The sequence below is a fragment of the Aquila chrysaetos genome, chromosome 12 (genome assembly GCF_900496995.4).
Source record: "Aquila chrysaetos chrysaetos chromosome 12, bAquChr1.4, whole genome shotgun sequence".
NCBI classification, from domain to species: Eukaryota; Metazoa; Chordata; class Aves; order Accipitriformes; family Accipitridae; genus Aquila; species Aquila chrysaetos.
The window spans coordinates 1,866,427-1,888,292 of record NC_044015.1 but is presented as its reverse complement, the minus strand read 5'-3'; the positions used below and the strand labels follow the sequence as shown (position 1 = coordinate 1,888,292).

The 21,866-nt window shown below is 43.5% G+C and overlaps 1 protein-coding gene across 1 annotated transcript in view; it reads right to left on the bottom strand.

Annotated features, from left to right (window-relative positions):
• Positions 1-1,419: 1,419 nt before the first annotated feature.
• The window catches only part of LOC115349574 (cartilage oligomeric matrix protein), a 37,451-nt gene continuing 17,004 nt past the window's right edge, over positions 1,420-21,866 (bottom strand). The window contains exons 3-23 of the mRNA XM_030034047.2: positions 19,593-19,714; positions 19,292-19,397; positions 17,589-17,840; positions 15,373-15,458; positions 13,118-13,169; positions 10,757-10,929; positions 9,346-9,483; positions 8,471-8,548; positions 8,162-8,320; positions 7,505-7,609; positions 7,216-7,323; positions 6,611-6,770; positions 5,268-5,386; positions 4,782-4,834; positions 4,153-4,346; positions 3,537-3,715; positions 3,266-3,314; positions 2,823-3,019; positions 2,507-2,679; positions 2,190-2,329; positions 1,420-2,026 (exon numbers count right to left, since the gene is read on the bottom strand). Coding sequence (XP_029889907.1) covers positions 1,980-2,026; positions 2,190-2,329; positions 2,507-2,679; positions 2,823-3,019; positions 3,266-3,314; positions 3,537-3,715; positions 4,153-4,346; positions 4,782-4,834; positions 5,268-5,386; positions 6,611-6,770; positions 7,216-7,323; positions 7,505-7,609; positions 8,162-8,320; positions 8,471-8,548; positions 9,346-9,483; positions 10,757-10,929; positions 13,118-13,169; positions 15,373-15,458; positions 17,589-17,664 — 2,286 coding nt within the window. The 5' untranslated portion in view covers positions 17,665-17,840; positions 19,292-19,397; positions 19,593-19,714 and the 3' untranslated portion in view covers positions 1,420-1,979. The remainder of the gene's footprint in view (positions 2,027-2,189; positions 2,330-2,506; positions 2,680-2,822; positions 3,020-3,265; positions 3,315-3,536; positions 3,716-4,152; positions 4,347-4,781; positions 4,835-5,267; positions 5,387-6,610; positions 6,771-7,215; positions 7,324-7,504; positions 7,610-8,161; positions 8,321-8,470; positions 8,549-9,345; positions 9,484-10,756; positions 10,930-13,117; positions 13,170-15,372; positions 15,459-17,588; positions 17,841-19,291; positions 19,398-19,592; positions 19,715-21,866) is intronic.

The following is a 21,866-nucleotide window of genomic DNA, read 5'->3' as shown; positions in this document are numbered from 1 at the left end:
GCAGTGATGAAAAAAGTTGTACGATACTAAGGCAGCTGGGACAGAATGACCAACTCCCTCAACTTGGGCAGTTATTTCATAGCTCTTTTGAATGGAATTCATCTTTTTCTGATACTGTGTCACGCTTGTCTGTGGGAAAGGTTCATCTGCAATCAGAATTCTGACCTGAGGGACAGGTGTGCTCGGGAGAAAGCTGTCGTTCTGGTTGAGTATTTTGTGTGAAGCGTAACTAAGTCGATCTGCAGCAAGGCTGAGTGAATGCACGTGACTTTCCAGTGATCAGTGTAAGTGAAAGGTAGTTCATTTCAGCTTTCAGCTTAGAAACACACCATCTCTGGCCATATCCACTTTGGAATCAGTTTCTTACAAGCTATATAATGTCCCTTCAGTACTTAAAGCCATTTTGTGTAGGGGATATTGTACTCTGGAGTGCCTCATCTGCATTCTTTTCCTGTTGGGGAAAGAAAACTTAGTGGCTGTTTTCATGACAGTCTTAGAACCGCGAAGGGAGATGTTCCCTGAGTGCTGTGATCAGCAAGGGAACCATCTCTAAACAAGCCAGTTAGCAAAACTAGTCTTCTTTCGGCAGAGCTCTGCTTACACTGTTGCCTCCGGAATGTGAAATTCAAATGCACATAGCTGTGGAGACCTGCGCTTGGTAAAGTGCAGCTTTTGCCATCCTCTTGCCAAGAGGAGAGGGAGAGTTGTGTTCACACCTTGCTTGTTTGGTAACATTTAACAGAAGCAGCACATCCAGTGAATAGTTTTTATCATATGGCCTCGTTCTAGAGTGGAGCTTCTAACTAGCTTGCAAAACTGCACGGTGAAGTATTTGACAGGAGCTGCCTTTCTGATGAAACCATGAGCAACTCTCCTGAAACCACGAGCAAGTTTCAGTATAATTACCATGAACTGCTTACCTGAAGCATCTTGCAAAGTTTGGCTTTTGTTGTCTCTTCAGGTAGACTGGAATGCTGCTAGGTTATTGTTTACCTGGAAGTGACTGGGGATTACAGCAGTGCAGGATTTAAGACTTTCCAGGTTACCAACTGGGGAAACCCTTTGTCTGCTGTTCCCAGCTCAAGGGAGCACCCATGATACGAACAGCTTCAGTTTTCCCCATTCCTCAGCTGTCTATTTGCGGGAGTCCTGGCATGGTGTCATAGGACAAATCAAGCATAAAGCTTTCATTTATCATTCTAAAACTAACTGCCACTTACAAGAACCAGGTAGGACAGTCTAACCAGAGGGAGATTCCTGAAAGAAAAAGTGGCCCTGTGCATTTGTACTGCTAACAAAATTATGAATTCAGCTGAGGGCTCTCTAGCAGTACTATTGCTTTCAGCTTTTGAGGGCTTCTCTGTTACACATCTGTTATGGAAAAAGTTGCAGAAGAGGAAAAAGCAACATGCACGTGACCAAGGAGAAGTCTAGTATTTATTATCCAACATTCCAAGTATTTATTATCCAACATTCCAGAACAAAGATACTCTCCTTAAAGTGCTTTTTTTAATGTTTTGTGAGCAACTTGTACATAGGCTGCTCTCTGTGTCCTTTTCAGACTAGTGCTGGGTTTGCTTTGCAGTAGGTCTTGAAAAGGAGAACAACATTCACACTTGAGAGCCTTTGAGTAGGGAAAAGATTCCTGGGAATCATCCACGCTAAACTTACTCAAACAATTCCAGCTACTGCAGGTAGCTTCTCAGCACATCTTTTTCCAGGTAGCATAGAGAACTAGTGTTTACAGGCTTCTATTCACACTTGCTGTCTACATCTCTGCCGTTCCAAGGGGTTTTCATAGCGTTTAAAGAAAGTTGCTGTTGTAGAAAAGATGCCAGATAATGCATTGACACTTGGTGCTGTGCAGAGTGCAGTGGTACGTTACTTACAGTTCTTTATACAGTATACCAGCGCAATAGTGGGGCAGCCGAGCACGATTTTTAAAGCAAGTTTGGCTGGACAGATGTTTAACTCAGACGTTAGTCTTGCTGAACTCTAAACGTTTCATAGTCTTCTGGAATGGTGTCTGAGGAGGATGAGATTAAAGCAAATATAGATTAGAAGCAGAACCAGAAATAAAAATAGAATAAGCTACTGCATGACATCCCATTAGGCTGTCCAAGAACAAATTAACATCTTGAAAGCACAGTGGCAAAAATGTCTGTATTTGACTTTCAAAACCAACTCACCGTTGCAGCGATAACGCAGGTTTGACCAGATAATGTTCTCTTGGGAGAAGCAGAAGACTCCCAGGCGTCCTCCTCGCATAGTTGTATCAAGGACAACTCCAGTGTCTGCTACTACTTCAGGGCCTTCATAGAAGCGAGCTCTAGAAGAGAATAAGCGTGTGTAGGATGTGAACGTGAGACTGATACACACACCCTTGTAGAAATTATTCCTCAGTCAGACACTCTCCCTCCTCTTTACCACAGGACTGCACTAGAGATGCTGCTTTTGTGTGTTAAACTTCCACTCAGCCGTGCAAAGGAAATTGTAAACCCCTCACCTGATGTATCCAACTTGAGGCCGATGTTGCAGGAACCAGCGGTAAGATGTCTTGTCCTTCCAGCCAGAATTGCGAGGGTCTTTCCACAGCAGTTTGACCTGGTCTGTGGTGTCTCCGGTGTGCCAGAGAGAATTGCGGAGATACTCACCTGGGCCTGTTTTAGATTTCACTGCCTAACACAGAGAAGAGACTGGTGAAATGTGTGGATAAAAGATTGATTGACCATAGCTGCTTGCCCCACTGTACGTGTCCAAGCAGCACAGCTAAGAAAAAGGCAAAAATGCACCACTGCATTCTTTGTCAATGCCTTCTTTACCTTAAGTTGAATTCCAGGTTCTGCTACTGCTCGGAAGGGGTTTGCCTGCCAATATGTCTGTTCCATCTGCTTCCACATGACCACATAAAAGCTGGAACTGTCCTGGTAGCCAAATATGAAGCCAGCATAATCATCATCTGTGGCAGTGTTGACATGGAATGTGCCCTCAAAGTCCACTCCATTGAATGCCGTGTAACCTGTAATTGGTAGGAAAACAAATACTCTGTGTTTTGAGACAAAATGTAGATCCATTTCTTGCCAGATTCAAATAGGGGAGGTGGATTTTGCTAAGCCAAATCTGAAGACTGCCTACTACAGAAAATATTTTCCCAGGAGGTGGATGGAATCATGAAGTAGTGTCTGAAATACTTGTAAAAGCTGCACAGAGAAGTATGCAGTTAATGAGCGATAATTTTCCAATAGGACAAAAATAAGTGCCTCACCTACAGCCAGGCCAGGATCGCTGTTCATGGTCTGGACAATTTCCATGCCCTGAGAAAGATGAATGTTGACTCATTAGTATAGCTCCAACTGTTCTAACTTTACTTTTGTTAAGTGATCAGGGGAGAGGGACACCGGGGGTGAGACTCTAGGATTAGGACATTGTTGAACAGTACCATTACACCTGCAGAGTCTTTTAATAAAAACTGCATCCAGTTTGGTACAGGCTTGTTCCCACCTGACTCGCTAGCCTGTTCTGGAGCAGTCTCCTACCTGGTTGAGGACAATCCAGTTGGGGTCAATCTGTGCATCGCCCTCAGGGTCCAGTACAACCGTCTGGAAAGCCCTGAAGTCTGTTAGTGTCACTTCTGCGTTCTCTGGGCACACATCAATTCTGTCAATCACCGTGTCTCTGTCAAAGTCATCTTCACAAAGGTTTCCCACACCATCACCTGAGAGCACAATAGAAGAAAAAGAGTAATGAGCTTTTATTAATTTCTCCTACCCCTTGCACCTGAGTTTTACTCAGCTAGCTTTTGGCTAGCATGGTTAAAGGTAGCCATGTCGATGCAAGGTTAAGAGATGTTCAGGGCACCGGTACGCTCTTCCTTTAAGTCGGTTGCAAAGAAACCCTGAGGCTTCTCTTGCTTGTGGAGGTGCTGTTCAGAGAAGAAACACCTCAAATTGTAGACACTTCTGGAAGAGAACTTTTCCCAAATATGATCCTGATGTCAGGGTTATTGGAGATCTGAAAATGATGTAAGACTGTCTCAAGTCAATACTGAGGAGATCTTGCTTCCTGTCTATCTCTAGAGGTCAAATTGATATGCATTGGCCACCAGGAACAGAAGACGCCCAAGCAGAGCTAACATGCATCCATTTCCCTTACCGTCTGAGTCTTCTTGGCCAGGGTTAGGGACAAGCCGACAGTTGTCGGGGCCTGGAGGTTTCTCATCTGGAATCCCATCATCATCGTCATCATCATCGCATTCATCTCCCAGCCCGTCATTGTCTGTGTCCAGCTGGGAGCTGTTGGGCACTGATGGGCAGTTATCCCGTGTATCTTGGTGGCCATCCCCATCACTGGTGGAGAAAATTGCAGGTAAAGATTATCCACTGATACATGCTTTTAAAATAAGCATGCAACACCTTTCTAGGAGCTGGCATCCTCAGCAAGAACAGCAGAAGTTGGTGATTCGAGCCTTATGAAGTCTTAAGGTATTAGTTACACAAATAATAGATCAGAAATATTCCATCTGTAGTCTATGAATGAATCCGTGAGTGGTAGCTAATGATGGGGAAGCCTGCTGTCAGCAAGCTTACATCTGCTAGCCTTTGGGCCATACTTTTACTGGCAAGTTTTTTTGAGGTCTGAAGAAAATTCCACCTCCCTTAACCTCTGTCTTTTTATCAAATAAGGCCAAGCCAGGTTGTCAGGGAGTTGCCACCACATGCCTTTTTCCCCCTCCATCCCCAAGATTTCGTGCAACCCAAGTAATTTTTGCAGCAAGCTCTCACCTGTCCTGATTGGTGTCACAGACATCTCCCACTAGATCATGATCAGTATCTTTCTAGTAAAATAAAGCAATAATCATTTAAACTTTGCATAGATCAACAGGAATATTGGGCAATAAAGAGAACAAAGAAGAGGTGTCTGTTAGCCTCAGTGCCATGGTCATTCTGATTGCAAAGAGAGCTGACAACAGTGGGAGAGTTCCTTCTGCACTATTTACAAGTTGCCCTGCTGAATTCATGCAGCGCTATTTCTAAACATAGATGAGCAAGGTAGGAAGAGTGAAGTCCAGAGTGCAACACTTCCTCTCTGACTTATTCTTCTATACCCCAGGATGTTTGATCTCAAGGGGCTGTACTTTTGTACTGCAGGATGGCAGCTAAAATTTGCAAGTGGTAACCTTGGTGAGTTACCAGGTATGCACACCTTAGGCAGATGACACGAGCACTGTCTTGAGTGAGAGAAATGAACCAGTAAGAGTGCTTGCTTACCTGGTCTGGGTTACTGACTGTTGGGCAGCTGTCACACACATCTCCTACGCCATCACCATCGCTATCTTTTTGATCAGAGTTAGGAACTCTTTTACAGTTGTCCATTGTGTTTTTGATCCCTGTAAAACATGCAAAGTGGACCCATCAGGGCAATAGGGCTATTAAGGTCTACGCAGCAAGATCTCTTTTGGACATAAGAGATGGCAAAAATGTAGGACAGTTGAATTCATGTAATAAAGCCACAATTCCAATTTTTGTGTACGTTTTACACACATCCTAGCAGCTGTGGAGGATGGAAGAGATCAGCAGCAACTGATCTTTAAACATACTCCAGACTGCATCATGATGGATGTCTGAGCATGCTATTGCACATGAACCTGAGAGGAAATGTCCTTAACTGCGTAACAGCTAAAGAACTGAAGATGCTTCAAACTGTCATCGTATCTGTGCAGGAGTGAGTGGCCAAGAGGATGAAGATGAAACTGTCTGCAGTTCCCTAAACCATGACAGCGTCTTTTTCCTCTAAAGTAGACGTCTATATAATTATAAAATAAGTCAAGGTTAATCTTGGCTATTTGACATGGAAGATTTAGACAGTGCCTTTTCAAGGCCCGAGACAGGACAGGAACAATCTAATTGGCAACCTGTATGACTTCACTTCCCACTTCTCTGCATTTACCTACTACACCAGCAAATCGTGCCAGCGGGGAGCTACTTGGCAGGATGTAGCCAGATCCAAACAGCACTAGATGCACTGGAAATACTCTGTAAATAAATACGTATGTCTCAGACCAGAAGCAGTTGTGATTTCTGGCTTTTGAAAGCAGGCTTTGTGCAAATACAGCATCGTTAGCGCACAGACTGTTTCTAAAGCCAGCCAGGTTTTTTTTTTTCCACCCCAGAAGATAGCCCTGACACATACTGCCTTGAGCCAGTAGCTGCTAACAACTTGGATATTCCCATACTTCTTCGTAAGTTTAAATTGCAGCACTGGACTGAGATCAGTTTGCACGGTACATCCTTCTTTCTTAAGTCTGACACAGGTTTGATGTGCTTGTGCACAAGAAGAATGCTAATAAAAAATTGTTAGCACCATCCTGATGATAGATCTTTAAACCCTGCAAGAGCTGAACTGTGAAGGATGCTGGCTTGACTGGTCATCTTGGCATCTTAAGAACTGAGCTGTGCTTCATCCCATCAGAAATTAGTTCTACTCCTGTAGAGCTCAAGCCACTGAAGGCTGGCACCTGCGGTGAGGATCTCTAGCAGCACGCTGAATAGGTTGCTGGTTCTTAGATCAGTATGTATGCACCTCTCTGAGGATGCTCTCCAGCTGCTCTTACCATCTCCGTCCATGTCATCGTCACACTCATCTCCCCTCCCATCGCCATCAATGTCCCGCTGATCATTGTTCTTCACTTGGCGACAGTTGTCACAGGCATCACCAAAGTTATCCTTGTCTGCATTGCGCTGGTCTGCGTTGCGTGTGTACATGCAGTTGTCCTGCGGGAGAGAAGGACTGGCTGAGGGGAAGTGTTTGGCACTGAGCGTGCTACTGAACAAAAGTTCTGGGGTATGTGACCAGCTGCTCTGAGAAGCCCAGCAGCCTATCTGCAGCTAGTCTTGGTTCCCTCTATTCAGCCTAGTCACTGCCTGTTCAGGGAATACCAGTAGCACCTGAAAAGACCTCCAACCAGTGCTTGACCAAGTGGGAGAGAGAGAGACTCCCTAACTCTCAGGGGACCATGACTTGTAAAGTCCCTTCAGTGCCATGATGTTCTCTCCTGCCTGCTTGGTTTTAGAGGCTTCAGACCATCCAGATTAAAATGAAACATTGCACGCTGTTACCTGCAGGTTCTCTATATTCACATTAAAGGTGGAGGCAGTTGCTTTGCAGGACCTCTGGGTACATTTAGGTATGTCAGGGCTTAAGCATTAGAATTCAAACCTCAGCATTTGATATCCCATCTCCATCAGCATCATCATCACAAGCATCTCCAATTCCATCCCTGTCTGCATCCTCTTGGCCAGAGTTGGGGACAGTCACGCAGTTATCCTGAAAAGAAAGCAACAAAGGGCCTGTTAGCAAGCTGTGCGTGTCATTTAGCCTGAGTTCTGAAGGTTGGGCAGGTCTCACCAGCACCCAAGGCCTGCCCTCAAATCAGAATTGCCCAGTTCTCGTTAGGCGTTCCTCTGATGTACTGTTTCCAGCAAAACATGAGACAACCGCATCTTACCTTGCGGCATTTTTTGTCAGAGCAGCGTTGCTTCTCATCAGGGACTCCATCAATGTCCGTATCCTTCCCACAGACATAGCCGTTCCCTGCCCACCCCACGAGGCACTGGAAGACAGCAGATAAACAAAATGAGGCTGCCAGTGAGTCCCTGATGGCCACACGCCTCCAAAATTGAAGGCTTTACATGAGAACCAGCACAAAACATTGCAAATCCAGGTACACAACACTCTACGGGAAAAATATTGTCTGCAAGAAACAGTTATGCTGCAAATAGTATTTTAAATAGCTCAGTTTAAATGCTTGTTCCTGAGATTATAAAGACACATGCAGCAGCAAAACTTCGGGGCTCCAGCAAGTTGCTGAACAATGCTTCTCCCTGCTCAGCCGTGTGTAATGTTCCATGACTGACAAATTTGTATTGCTTCAGGCAAAAAAAACCCCAAGCAAACAACGGTGGATCTGAGGTGCCAGGAGCAGTCCACTTCTCCAGAGAGCACCGACAGAGGTATTGCCGTAGCTCAGGTGTTAATGGAGAGCAGGTCTGTGTCGGGAAGGCACGCTCTCCAGGAGAGGGCAGTGGCAGACCCAGGAGAGCAAGCACAGGGCAAGGGAAACCGGAGTGAGCAGACCCCAACCGCAGGGAGGTTTGGACCTTACCACGCAGGAGAGGGACCCGTCGCGCTCCACAATGCACTGTGCTTTCTCGTGGCATGGACTAATTTCACCATTAGGACAGCGTCTCACTGTCTGGCTCTTGCAGCCAGTGACTTGATCCCCAACAAAGCCAGGTTTACAAGCCCCGCACTTGTAGGATCCCTGCAAGAAAAAGCAATAGGGAATTAACTATAACGTGAGTCCTGGCAAACCTTTGCTGTAACCTTCCTCAGCAACTGGATTGCCACAGCTAACAGAGGCCCCAGAGCCTGGGGAAGAGAGATCTACATAAGGCTTTCCAGTAATATTTACCCGTGTATTGATGCAGATAGAGTTTGGGACACAATTTCTGGCAGCACCTGTCTCGCATTCGTTGATGTCAGTACAAACCTGCCCAGGAAGAACAAAATAGACATGAACTTCACTCTTAAGCAGATACCAACCACATCAGACTACAGAATTAGGGCATCACTAGATGCAGAAGCAAAGACCCTGACACACCCTACTAGGTCCCACAGCTCAAAGTTTTCCTTCAGACAAGCTTGAGCCGCATCCCAGCAATACTCCTGACCCCAGGCAAGCTGTTCACCCTCTACAGAGTCACCAGAGATTTTACCCTGGCAAAATAGCTTAGCTCTGAGCTGAGCTGTCAGAGTATCTCCTTACTGTAAAAGGATAGAAGAGAGTCAATGGAGCAAGAAGGTCAAAGACTGCGTCCTGTGACCAGCTAGCAGCTCTCTAAATAACACAAGCCACATGCCATTCTTGCTTTTGGCAATATATTCTTATAAACCATACTAAGACTAGGTGGTTTGTTTTTTTTTTTACTTTCATCTGTCTGTAGCTGTCAGGGAAGCAGTGGGGGCAGCTGCTGCATCAGCTCTTCTGTGTCCTAGTATGAAGGATTGCCCAGGCTGGCTTCACAGCCACAAAGGTGTCAGAGACATTTTGTCCAGTATAAATTCAGCAGAGGTAAGGTCTTGGAGTGGAGGTTGCTTTGCTGTTGATGTGCTAGGACATCCTTGGCAAGTCTCTCCTCTCACCGCACCAGTCTCCCCACCAATACAACGCAGTCATCTTGTATTTCCCTCCCATTCCTTTGAGGGTTCCAAGACCTTTGAATTACAATTACGGAGGGGAAAGAGTTAATGGCTTCTGAAGGAGACAGAAACGTTTCTGGGCCTTACCTGTTTGTTGGCCCTGGCATAAGCTAGTCCAACGCCTTCAACCATTTGCCCAGTGAAGCCGGGAGGGCAGGGATCACAGCGGAAGCCAGGGGTGGTGTTAATGCACTGGACCTTCGGGAAGCAGGGGTTTGCGTTGCACTGTAAACAAGGAAGAGGTTGTGCAGAACTGTGAGGCAGGCTCGCTCAAGGCCAGCTGTGAAGGCAGCTCTCAAAGCAAGCCTTGCTGGGTGACATCCAGCTATTGTACTTTTATTTTTAAAGAATAAACCAAAAATGCATAGAAGTTCCTGGCTTTCCTTGCAAGTGGAAAATGCAGCTTCCCCATCTCAGTTGTTCTCCCAAGTCCCAATATGTACAGACAAGTAAAACAAATCAACTTTCAGGACTAATTCTTCTTAGGTGACATCAATTGCCCAGCCAAAGAGCTGGCTTCACACTTTCTTTCCTGGCAGTCTCTGAATCCAGAGAACTGGATAATTTCTTACAATGGTTTTGAAAGACAAGAACAGTTGTTTGTGTACTACTCTGGGAAGCAGTTGACTTTCCAAAGTTGCTATTAATGCTTGCTTTATTTTCTCCAACACTTTATTATTTTCACTGAATTCTTCTGCTCTGTACTGGCAGATGCATTACATTAATACAGCGGTTCCCACGTTTTGGTGACTAGCAGATTATCATCAATCTCAAAATCTCTCATCGACCCTTTTAACTTCAGCAGGTTTTTAAACTGAAATGCTATAGAGGTGATATGACTTTGCAAGACACTTACAGTTGCTTGGCGGACTAATCAGTGAGCACAGGGCTATGGTTTGGGAACCACAGAACTAAGGAATCTTAGGGACATACAAAATTAATGGTTGAGTAAAGCTTTGCATACACACAGAAAGTAAACTTGATGGAATGCCACACTATCTAAAAAAAAAAAAAATAATTAAACAGTATCTGCCTAGTAAGTTTGATTTAAAGGCAGAAGTAAAGCCATACAAGTAGTGTGGTAAGATTTATTGTATAAAGGACTATTTGGGAAGCATTTGATTCTATTCCACACATAATAAATCTTATCTCTAACAACTCATCAGCCAGTAGCTCAAAAGATTGTAAGACCAAAAGGGACTGTTCTGGTCTTCCAAACTCACCTTCCTGTGTGGTACAAACCAGAAGCTTTATTTTGTTTGAGTCTACGTCTCTTTTAGAAAGAAATGCCTAGCTAGACTAGATATAAAACCAACATGGAACAGAGCTTAAGGGAGAGTGAGATACAGACTTCCTTCCAGTGAAATGGTGTTTCTGTTGAACTGCAGCTCCTAGGGGAATTGCAAGACTTTTCTTTATAACCACAAGACAAACCTGCAACACTCCAAGAAAAGCGAGCCAGTTTTATAGCTTCCAGCCTATCCTACTTGTTTTTTACCTCATTGATATCTGTGCAGTGGGACCCATTGCCTGAATAACCCGGGGGACAGGGTCCGCAGCGGAAGCCAGTGCCGGTCTCGGTGCAGGCCACTCCAGGGAAGCAGGAGTTTGGGAGGCATCTGTTAAACTGTGTCACGGTGATGACAGGGCCTGTCGCCTCCGTGTGCATGCCTAGAGGACAAGAGGAACATTAAGAACAGGGCTGTCACTGCCAGACACTATCATCAGGTGGTCCCATTGTCTCAGAAGATATCAGTGTGCTTCACACACAGGACATTTCCTCACATCCCTTCTGAGGGTTGGGCAGTTGTAGCTCTATTTTGTAAACAGAGAAAAATGAAGCCAGAAGCAGCAGTTTGACAGATTTCTGAGTCAAAGCAGACAAAAAATAAGTAAGAAACCCCAGAAGTCTTAGCTCCAAGTCCAAAACTCTTTGTTATGCCACCCTCTTTGTTGGTGTAATGCCCTTGCTTTTGCAGTTCCACAGAGATCAGTTCTCTCCCTGGTTTCCCATAGCTACACCTCACTGGTGGTATGGACTCAGACACTTGGCTAAAGCAGAACCCACACAGACTTAAATCTGGGAAGCATTGTGGAGGGCTGTCAGCCAAAATCTCCGCTGTAGACAGCAGGCACATTAAACAGGTCAGCTTGGTTTGTAGCAGGAATACACTCACACAGAAGGCTCTCATGCTGTAACGTTATGCATAACATGCTACCTGTTATCTCCACAGGGCTAGGAAACCTCACTTCATCCTGGCAGATGAGAAATCAATCTGTTATTCAGACATTCATCACTTCTAGGCTGGAATACAGCAATATAGTCTATCTAAGCATGAAGTACGGTGTGTGATGTGTAGGAAATTCTAACCCATATAAAAAGCTGCCGCAGTCCTATTCAGAAGCACTCTGAACACATCAAGCCTGTCCCCACACCGCTGCGCACCAGCTTCCCTTAAAGTTTTAGGCCAAATGGCAGGTTTTTGTCCTTATCCTCATGACCTGACCCACAGCACAAGAGAACTTGCAAAATTAATCTGTACGGGATGCAGAACTTCACTGAAGGCCAATTCAAGACTGTGAATGAACTTTCCCAGAATCTAGAATTGTCACAAGTCTCCCACACCCACTACTCTAAGTGGCAGGGACACTTTTTTCTCCCACTTTCTCCAGCTTAAAAGCCCAACATAAAAAACCTGAAACAAACCAACCCAAAAACCAACACTCTACCATCACCAGCAGCAAAATCTTCACTAAAAACAAGGCCTCTCTTCATGCTTCTCTTTCTGAGAACTAACGAGAAGCACACGACCGCTGTGAGTCAGATTGTTCAATGCATGACTAAAAGAGGCTCAAATTCTATGGTAAGGAGTACAGGAGAAGAATGCATATAAAGCAGAATAGCAAGTGGGGAAGGCAGAAATCAAGTAACAGAGAGAAAGTTCAGGACAGTTTTATGAGCAAATTATTAAAACAATTGCTGTGGATGAATGCATTTCTGTACTGCGGGTCCCAGAAGCTTTGGCTAATCTCTTTTCCAGCAGAAGTACAATCTCTCCAAATGCAGAAATGGTTACTGCTCCACCCTTTGAGTGTACTGGCAAATAATAGAGCATCTCCAAGAACCATGCTTTCTGAAAGCCAGATATACTGGAAGTAAGTTCCAGTCTAGAAAAAAAACATATACTGGGGAGCAGAGGGCAAGATTTATATGGGAAAATTTATGACCCTGTTTCCTGAATCCTCTGTAAAAACAACCTCTTTGCTTGGATGATGGCAGCACTAGGATGGAAGGAATAGCAGAGCAATGCCTCTTGGGGGTGATGTTCTCTTCCACTTGCAGCTCAGGAGTAGCCAGCTATATCCCACAGGATAGCCAGTGTGCATTCCCAGGCAATTCTAACATTGGCCACGGCCTGGGTTATAAGGAGATGTGGCCGGGCAGCTTTCCGCAGCAGAATGCAGCTACCCTGAGAAATATGGCATGGTATGTCACAAAACCATTAACAAAGCCTTTTTTAGAAGTAATGGAAGTAAGCAAATGCTTGGGATTTGCTGGAAGGAAAGATGAGCTTTTTAAGGCTACTTCTGCACCCCATGCTCAGGAAAGGGGTAATAGCTTCAGCTGCCACTGAACGACAAGAACAGCATGGAACACAGGTCCATGAATGCAGAATGATGTTGGGGAAAAAAGCATCACCAATATTGAGTATTACCCTGTGACACTTGGGCTAATTCTGAAACAAGCTATTTCCTTTGGGGTGATGGTCACAGGTGGCATTTTACTACTTGTTTGGACACAAACGTATGAAGGACTTGGAGGAGGCAGTTGAACATAGAACTCAGATCAGTAACTCACCACAGGCATCACACTCCATGACTGTATTCTTCAGGAATGTTATCTCCTTAATCTAGAAGAAAACAAGAACCACCATTTAGCCAAAGGCTGAGTTTTGCTCCCACGCAAACTAGTAGCCCCACTGCCAGAAAACAGGGTGTCTTTCTGAGATTGCACAGCTGCTTACAAACAAATTAACTCTTACCTCAAAGTCTATGTTGCAGACTTTCTGGAAGCTGAGGTGGCTTGTATTCCCTGCTGTAAATCACTTCCTACTGTAGTGTTTCTACAGGCTAACTTGATACTACTATTCTATCACAGATGCAGGAAACACTTGACTTGAATACATAGAAACAAGTGTCATAAAGAAAGAGAAATCTACTTTATTTGGGTCTCTACTCTAGAAGATGCTGAACTAGCAGTCCTAGAGAGGTCTGCTTTATCTGCAGTCCAGGCACTGCATAGGTAAATTCAGGAGGGGATTCCCCTGTGAGCCATTTTTGCAGATATATGAATAATCTCTGAGATTGCTTATGCCATTCTTTTGCCCTAATGCCCTTGCTGTGAGAATATTTAGAATCTATTCATGAAAGCTCCTCCCTCCAGACTTCCTCTGATCTCCTCTAGGCTCCTATTCCTTCAAGCTCTTATAAAGAGATAATCTGTAGCATCAGCAGCGCAAAGATGCTGTTCCTTTGGTGAAGAAAGGAATACAGGATAGGCACAAGTAAGCATGTCAGTCTCAAGCTAACATTTATATGACTCTCTAGCATCTTAGATAGCAATCCTAGCAGACTTCTTTCCTGCAAAAGCCTCACTGGCTATCTACAACTGATGTTCAGGACCACCCTTCCACACCCTGTGGACTTTATGTTTCCACGATTAAGTCATTTCACTTTGACAAAAGCTTCTACTCATGTCTCTGCCAGCTTCCAGGTATAAGAGCAAGCTTTCATTCTATGTTAGATTCTCTCTTCCCTCCAACACCGCCTGGGGTCATGTATTTTGAATAGTTAATGCAGAGATAGATCTAACCCGAATCCCCAGAACATCTCCCATTAGAAGTGGGTGACAGAGAGCAGAGTAGAGAATTTGGAGCACTGCTAATGAGTGTCAGTGGTTCCTTTGTGCCAAGAATGCTTCAGCCTTTGGCTCAGGAGAGTAGATCTGGCCTTTTATTGTTATGCCTTTTGCCGTCCTTATTGCCAACATCCCAAGATGCTGATTCAAGGAAAAGTAAGTTTTAGAAAATCTTTGCACAGATTAAGAAATTATGAACTGCCACCTTGGCTCTCCAGTTGTATATGCAAGTTTGTCTTCTGAGGAAGAGTTTTCTTGAAAGTGCTGTTGAGAAAAAGGCCATGGATAAAAAAAAAAGTAGGTGGCAAGAGCAAGAGAAAGAACAAATAGAAAACCTGTATGGAGAAGCAGTGCTAAGCTGGAAGGGAACACTGGAAATCATTGCTTGAGGCTGCCAGGAACCATGTCTGACCTGATTCCTAGTAAACACTGGGTATTTATGCAGCAGCCTGAAATGTGAGAGTAACTCAATGCAACAGATGTTTTTGCAGATTAGAGGCCGCCCAGTTTGCACTGGCACAGAGACCTGTCTGCCATTCCAATTATCTGGCAGGCAGAGGCTGCTGCCCTCAGCTCCCACAGTGGATAAAGGGAGAATGGAACCTTTTTCTACACTTAAAAGAGAGTTGACCAGACAAACCGCGATCTCCTCGTTAAAATGGGAAAAGATCTAAGCACCCAAGAAGTTCCAAATTCCCTAAGAAACTACAGGAGCCAGCAAGGCTTAGGATTAAAACAACAAGAGGAAAGAGTGAATACAGAGCTTGTTTAGACTCCATATGACTTCCCTTTCCAGGACCCTAATAGATGGCTGAAAGGTCTCTTCCATCTTCCAAGTTTGGACTCTCTACTGATTTCATGAGCCCACAAAATCAAGGAAAAAGTGACTTGTTTTTCCAGTTAAATATATACCCACTGTGTGTGCATGTCTTTTTTTTGAGTTCATTCTCCATGTGCGCTGTTTTTCAGCAGACACAGTTCTAAGCAGCAGAATTTGGTATTCAAATGAATCCACTTTATCTCAGAATTACAGATCTGATTGTGAGACCACCTCTTGATTCTGGTTTGCAGCGCAATAATTGTATTGCTCATTTCACGTAATGCAAGAAGCAGCCCCCCGAATTCCAGAACTCAGCAGAGGATTCAGAGATCTCTCTTGTGCACCATATAAGGAACTAGGTCCCTTTTTCACCTACCTGCTGTTTCAACAAGTCTCGAACTTCCATTAGCACACGGTTAGTTTCTCTCATCTCTTCCAGCATTTCTGGCCCAAATTCACCTCCTAAAAAACCCAAAGTGGTTGGGAAAAACACAGAAGAACCATTAGCAGTACAAACCAACTGATATTATTAACTTCAGCTTAATATTAAAGATACAGACTCCTCCACACCAGTCTCTGCCAGTTCCTAACCAGAAGCTTGCTGGAACTAACAGAGACTTGCACATCGGGTAGAATTTGCTCTGGGCAGGGCAGACAGTGATTATCAGCCATGCCTGTCAGGTAGGTAACAGTTACCCCTCAGCAAACAAATTGGCCTGGCAGTCTGGCAGTTGTGGTAGCTGTTAATCTGGCATGGTCTCTGCAGTTCACACATAGGAAGGCTTTGCTGCCAAAAGAAGCAAATCAGTAATTCAGTGCTGTGGAAGCTCCTGTGAAGGGCACCACTAAAGTAAGGCTTTTTGCTGAGTCTATCCCAAACGTGCTGCCAAGCACTGAACGTGGAAAACCAGCACATCAGTCGTTGCCTTGCCTGTTCTCAAGGTACAGACTTTTTTCTTGCTGGAGACGGGTTCTTTTTGGGTAGCGGCAATTTTGAATTGCCATGTAGTGGCTTTGGGGCCCAAAGGATCCATCTGCTCATCCATGTAACATTGTAAAATCCTGTTTAAACTAAGCTGAACAGAGGATATAAATCATCTTACAAGGTCATCTGGGGCAGATTAACATGATTTTTCTCTCCCATCTGCTAGATTCTAGACTTGCCTAGTCCTTTGAGACATGCTAAAAATCGAGTCTATACTCCAGCTTTGCTCAAGAACAATGAATGGAAGTAGCTCATTGTTTCTAGAATTATATAAGTTTTAAGAAAACTTGAACCATTTAAAAACAATTGGACAGAAAGTTCAATGCTGGTATTCTCCTGTCTGCCATGAGAAAGTACAACCTTATTTCTCGAGTTTTTTCTAGATTAATCGATCCTCTAACAGAAGTCACACCTTGCCTAGAGTGTAAGCAAACCTTTATGAAGAGAGAAATAGCAGTATCTTCTACAAACAGCACTGTGTGTTCAGGGGAAATTAGCTGGAGTTAGAGGTCTGCCTCCTTCAGCGTGAGGAATTTGCCAGCACCAAAGGCAGGATCTGAGCCCGTACTACTGACTTAGTACAACTTCAGCATTCTCATGTGACAAATGAACCTGAAAGTCTCATGGGTCCTCCCCACACAGAACCAAGAGGACTTTATGAATATTTGCAACCTCTCCAATACATTTTGGTTTGGGAACTAAATTGAAAGTACCACAAATGTCATTCTAAGACAGAAAGACTGAATTAAAGTGACGTTTCTTATTTTATTGAAAACAAGGAGCTTGCACTTAATTTCTAACTTCAAACAGAGGTTTTGAATAAGCTCTGCATGAAGGCTTCAGGCAACTTCTGTTATTCCTGGGAAGAATTTTCCATCCCTAGTAGCAAGATGTAATTTAAAATAAAAGTTTGGGGTTTTTTTAATATTCAAATGCACAATAATGATTCAACCACTCAGAGGCGATTTCCAAAGGAAATCTGTGCGCTTGCAGACATTGCCATTACTATGCATCCTTCTCCGTGGACTCATTCTGTCTCCACAAGCACACATCTGAGTCTCTGGTACACAGTCTGAGTCTGCCAGATCTCACAGATCCTCTCTGAGTTGAGCATTCCCTTAATGGGCTCTTCAGAGAAGTGGAACTTTTGTAATGAACTTAGCATGGCTACGTTCCTAGAAGTCAGGGCTTCCCTGAGCTCTATGTGCACAAGCAGAGAGAATATCCAAGGATCCTGCTATAGGACATTCTGTATGATCTGCTTTTTAACTTAAATCACATGCAAAATGCAGATTAATGTAAAGTGTCTCTTGCAGGTCATTACAAAACACAACAAAATTCCCAGTTGCCCTAGAATAAATGTTTTCCTTAAAAAAACTTCCCTACTCAGGAGGGGAACTGGGGAAAAATCTAAGACTGAACATTTACACAGTTAAGCTTCAAGTTTCATATGAAACTACAAGATCCCTGAACATTGCTTTTAGGCTTCAGTAGATGCAGCTGAAATGTTAACCTTCCTCCTCATTCCCTTTTGCAAAACAGAATTTTCATAGGAGTCTAGAAAGCATATGAGTCCAGAAAATATAGAGATAATTAAAATTACTTACCTGCTCTTCTCTGCTGACATGATGAAAAAGGACAAGAGAGGCAGAGGAGAAAAACCAATGCTAGAGCTGAAATCATCGTTGAATCTTCAGGCAGTGTGGATGTATGGGCTTCTCTTGCAACGAATTTTTAACCTGCAGGTTTGCCTCTGCTCCCCATTAGTGTCTGTGGTTTGCTATTTATGAAGTTGCATTCCTTCCTCTGAAGTTCTTATTCTCTGATGCTGGACGAGGGGTGGACGTCATTTCTGGCTGCTAGTCCACAGAGAACGTTACAAAAGTAAACAATATGAGAAACTCATCAGGAGAGTAGTTTAATTTTTTTTTTAGACCGGCTTGCACCAAAATAGGTCAGAAAATTCCAGAATTAAATGGATTCTTTTTGGATTAGGGTTTTTATTTCTTCTTCATGGACACAGGATAGACAGATGATTCATAGCCCTATCCCTCACAGATTTTCCTTCTAAAGCTGCTCACAGGATCACAAAAGCTATGAGACATCTGGACTTCACTAGGGTTTCAGAAAAGGCTCTTCAAACTCCCAAAAGACAGTTTCACCACTCACACTTGGGGTAGAACTATTGAATCATCTTCCAACTCCAAAGAGGAGCCACACATCCTATTTTGGAGAGGGATCGGGCAAATATACTAGCCCTTAGAGGCTGATGTTCTTATTAGCCCCCACCCAGGCTTGCCTAAAGGAAGGATGCAGTGCAGAAGTGACAGCATAAAAGGAAGGTAGACTTTGCTGTTTCTTGTCTGTGAAGGAATGAGTCTCAATCCAGCATTTTCCATCAGTCAGTCTCAATCCAGCACTTTCCATCAGAAGACAGAGAGCAGATTGAGAAATCCATCTAGAGCAGCCAAAGAAAATCTGCCCAAAGAAAATCTTAAAGCTACTACATCAAGGAAATTTCAAGTTAAACTGTGACCTGTAAAAAAGGTTAGTCTGAAGACCAGTGAAATTCTTGATCACACATTCTCACTGTTTGATTGTGAAATCTGTCAGTATGTTGATCATACAACACCCCTGGGGACACAGACAGGAAAGCCCCAGGAAACAGTAGCTCAGTCTTTAAAGTGTTATAGCAGCAGGATCCTTGGGTATTTACATAAAAGATTTTTTTCTCATTTTGACCTCAGACCTCCCGTGTTCAAGAAAACCTCCCCGTCCCTGTGGCTGTGCACAATTCTTGAAGGTAACTGGGTGCAGTCTTGCAGGCACTGGTGAGCATGCATGTTCACTAAAGTAAGCAAATAAATATTACTAGTTCTATAATACGGGAATACTGCAGCAGACAGATTTTATACTTTCTTGCACCAAGCAAATTTATACTGAAAATAAAGTTAATTTGCATGTGTAACCTAGGTGGCATTTGTATAATTCTGCTTGTCTGGTGCACATGCCATCTCATATTACACACAGCAAGTGACTTTTTGCTGTCAACCCACAGGTAAATCAGCTTTGAAGGTTTGATACTTGTGGTTTAGCCAGAACTCAGAACAACTGAGTTGCCCAGGTTTTAGCATTTCTGGGTCCTTCTGGACCAATCAAAACCATGGCAACTGGTTATTAAAGATAAAATACACTGTTTTTTCCAGTGATGTTCTGGGAAATATTATTTACAATTTTTATTTTATAGCAGCAAATGGGGAGTGAATGAAAAATGCCCTTTCACCCACTCCACAGAGACCAAGTCTTTCACCTGAAACAGTGACAGTTGATGTCCGTCGAGCTTATGTTTGAAGGTGCTGTTGTCAAGAGGTGAGAGAGGCATTCAGACTTTGCAGACTGCTCAGTCCAGCACCCTGCTAGATGGCAAGCAAGGAAGCCCATTAGTACCTGTTATGATAGTGGAGAGTTTTAAGGGAAAAGCACATTACTTCAACAGAAGCCTGGTAGGTCATTAAAAAATGGAAGGTTCTTGCCAACTATTCAGAAAAAAATCTAGTTTTTTCAAGTGGGGAGAAGTAATAAAACTCCAGAAAGAAAGAGATGTAACTCACATGGAATGAAGAGTGGACAAAGGTCACTTGTGAGGTCACCTCGGAAACAACTGACATCAGATTTGCTTTGTGTGGAGAAATATACGTCCATATAGAATGATGAGACAATCAAAATCGTAGTACTACAAAAAAGAAATTAAAAGAAAATACAAGGCAAATAAAATATGTATGAGAAGTAATGATGTTTTCTGCTACCTAAGCAAACTATTACTCAATGATATCAGGACAAACCCACATGAAAAACACCCTTAAAGTCAGACACCTAATAAAAAAGTTGCTTGAAAGTCCAGTATCCAGCTAACCGGATACTTCTGTGCTTCTAAGTTTTCAGGGGCCAAAAAACACCCAGTTTTTGAGAAGAGATAGTAGGCTGACTAGAAACAGCCATTTTTGAGACCATGTAAAATTGGCTTGTAAAACAATGTGACTCCCAGCCAGCAAAGGAGAGGTGTTTGTATCTAGGAAGAGCTCTCAAAGACTATCAGGAAGAGTCCTGCTTCCTCTGTACAGAGTTCAGCATTTTTCTGAACACTTTCAGCTGCCCAGAATCACATGCCCTTTTATAATACTATAAACTGGTGATCACACCATACATAAAATTCACTATATTTTCTAATATGCCTATTATTTAACATCCAAATTAACTAATCAAAACCATATTATAGAGAAGTTAGATAATTTTCTTTGGTTTTAGTATGGCCTGAAGAAACTCAAATAATTGACATTAAAAAGAAGAAATCTCCCAAGCTCCTGGAGTCACTGCAAAGGACAAAAGGAAAAGAGTGAATCCCTCTCTTCTGAAGAATTTGTATGGACAAGCTGCAAGTTACCAAAGTATTTAAAGCATACAGGGCTACCAGCAGTGAACCTGGATCTCTTCACAGGAAGATGTACTGGTTTTGGCTGGGATAGAGTTAATTTTCTTCATAGTAGCTGGTATGAGGCTATGTTTTGGATCTGTGCTGAAAACAGTGTTGATAATACAGAGATGTTTTCCTTATTGCGGAGCAGTGCTTGCACAGAGTCAAGGCCTTTTCTGCTTCTCACCCCACCGGCAAGCAGGCTGGGGGGGCACAAGGAGTTGGAGGGGACCCAGCCGGGACAGCTGACCCCAACTGACCCACGGGATATTCCATCCTATACGACGTCATGCTCAGCATATAAAGCTGGGGGAAGAAGAAGGAAGGGGGGGACGTTCAGAGTGATGGCGTTTGTCTTCCCAAGTCACCGTTACATGTGATGGAGCCCTGCTTTCCTGGAGATGGCTGAACACCCGCCTGCCGATGGGAAGTGGTGTATGAATTCCTTGTTTTGCTTTGCTTGCATGCACAGCTTTTGCTTTACCTATTAAACTGTCTTTATCTCAACCCACGAGTTTTCTCATTTTTACTCTTCTGATTCTGTCCCCCATCCCACTGGGGGGGGAAGTGAGCGAGCAGCTGCGTGGTGCTTAATTGCTGGCTCCGGTTAAACCATGACGGCAGAGAAAAAGAGAACTTTGGTAGTGTGGACAATCTGCAAAGTGGATGATCTGCAAGTACATCAATGTCTCTGTTCTCTGCAAAAGAATCATTAATAATGAAATTATTAGTGGAGGCTGGAGAGTATACTGAACTGGCTCACAAGGAGCACATGTTACTTGTAAGTAACTTTGCAGTTAGCTGTGGTGTTAACAGCACAAGAGGAAAACTGAGCAGGTACTTAGAAGATGCAGGTTCTCAAACTCAGTAAAGTCAGGAATGTTCACTGCTGAGAAATGACATTCACTTCCCTCAGCAACAATTAGTGTAGGACAGCATGGTGACAGAATAGTGCTTATTATTGCTTACTTATTCTAAATGAAATGAACCAAAGCATATTAAATCTGCATTACACCAATTTTAAATATTTGAACAAACAAGTCTTCTACATATTAAGGCAGTGATAAATATGTCTTTACATTCTTCTAGAAACCTGAAGCCATTTCTCTTTAGTCTGCAACAGTTTCTGGGATCATTTCTATTCATTGACAGTAGCTAAATAACTGTACAAATTAAAATGTACCTAGTTTCTACAGAGCTTTCTTAGGTTGAGCAAGACGTGGTGTCTCCACAGGGTGAGGTCATTCCTACCTTTATTTTCCTTGGACTAATTTTATACCTTTCTATATTCAGATCTGAGGGCTAGAAATCCCTGTAAATCACCACTCTAATGCAGCTTAAACACATAGTAGCAGATCAGAAACTGATTGGTCATGGCTTGGTTATTTCTGGGTGCCTCTGTCTGTTTAAAAAG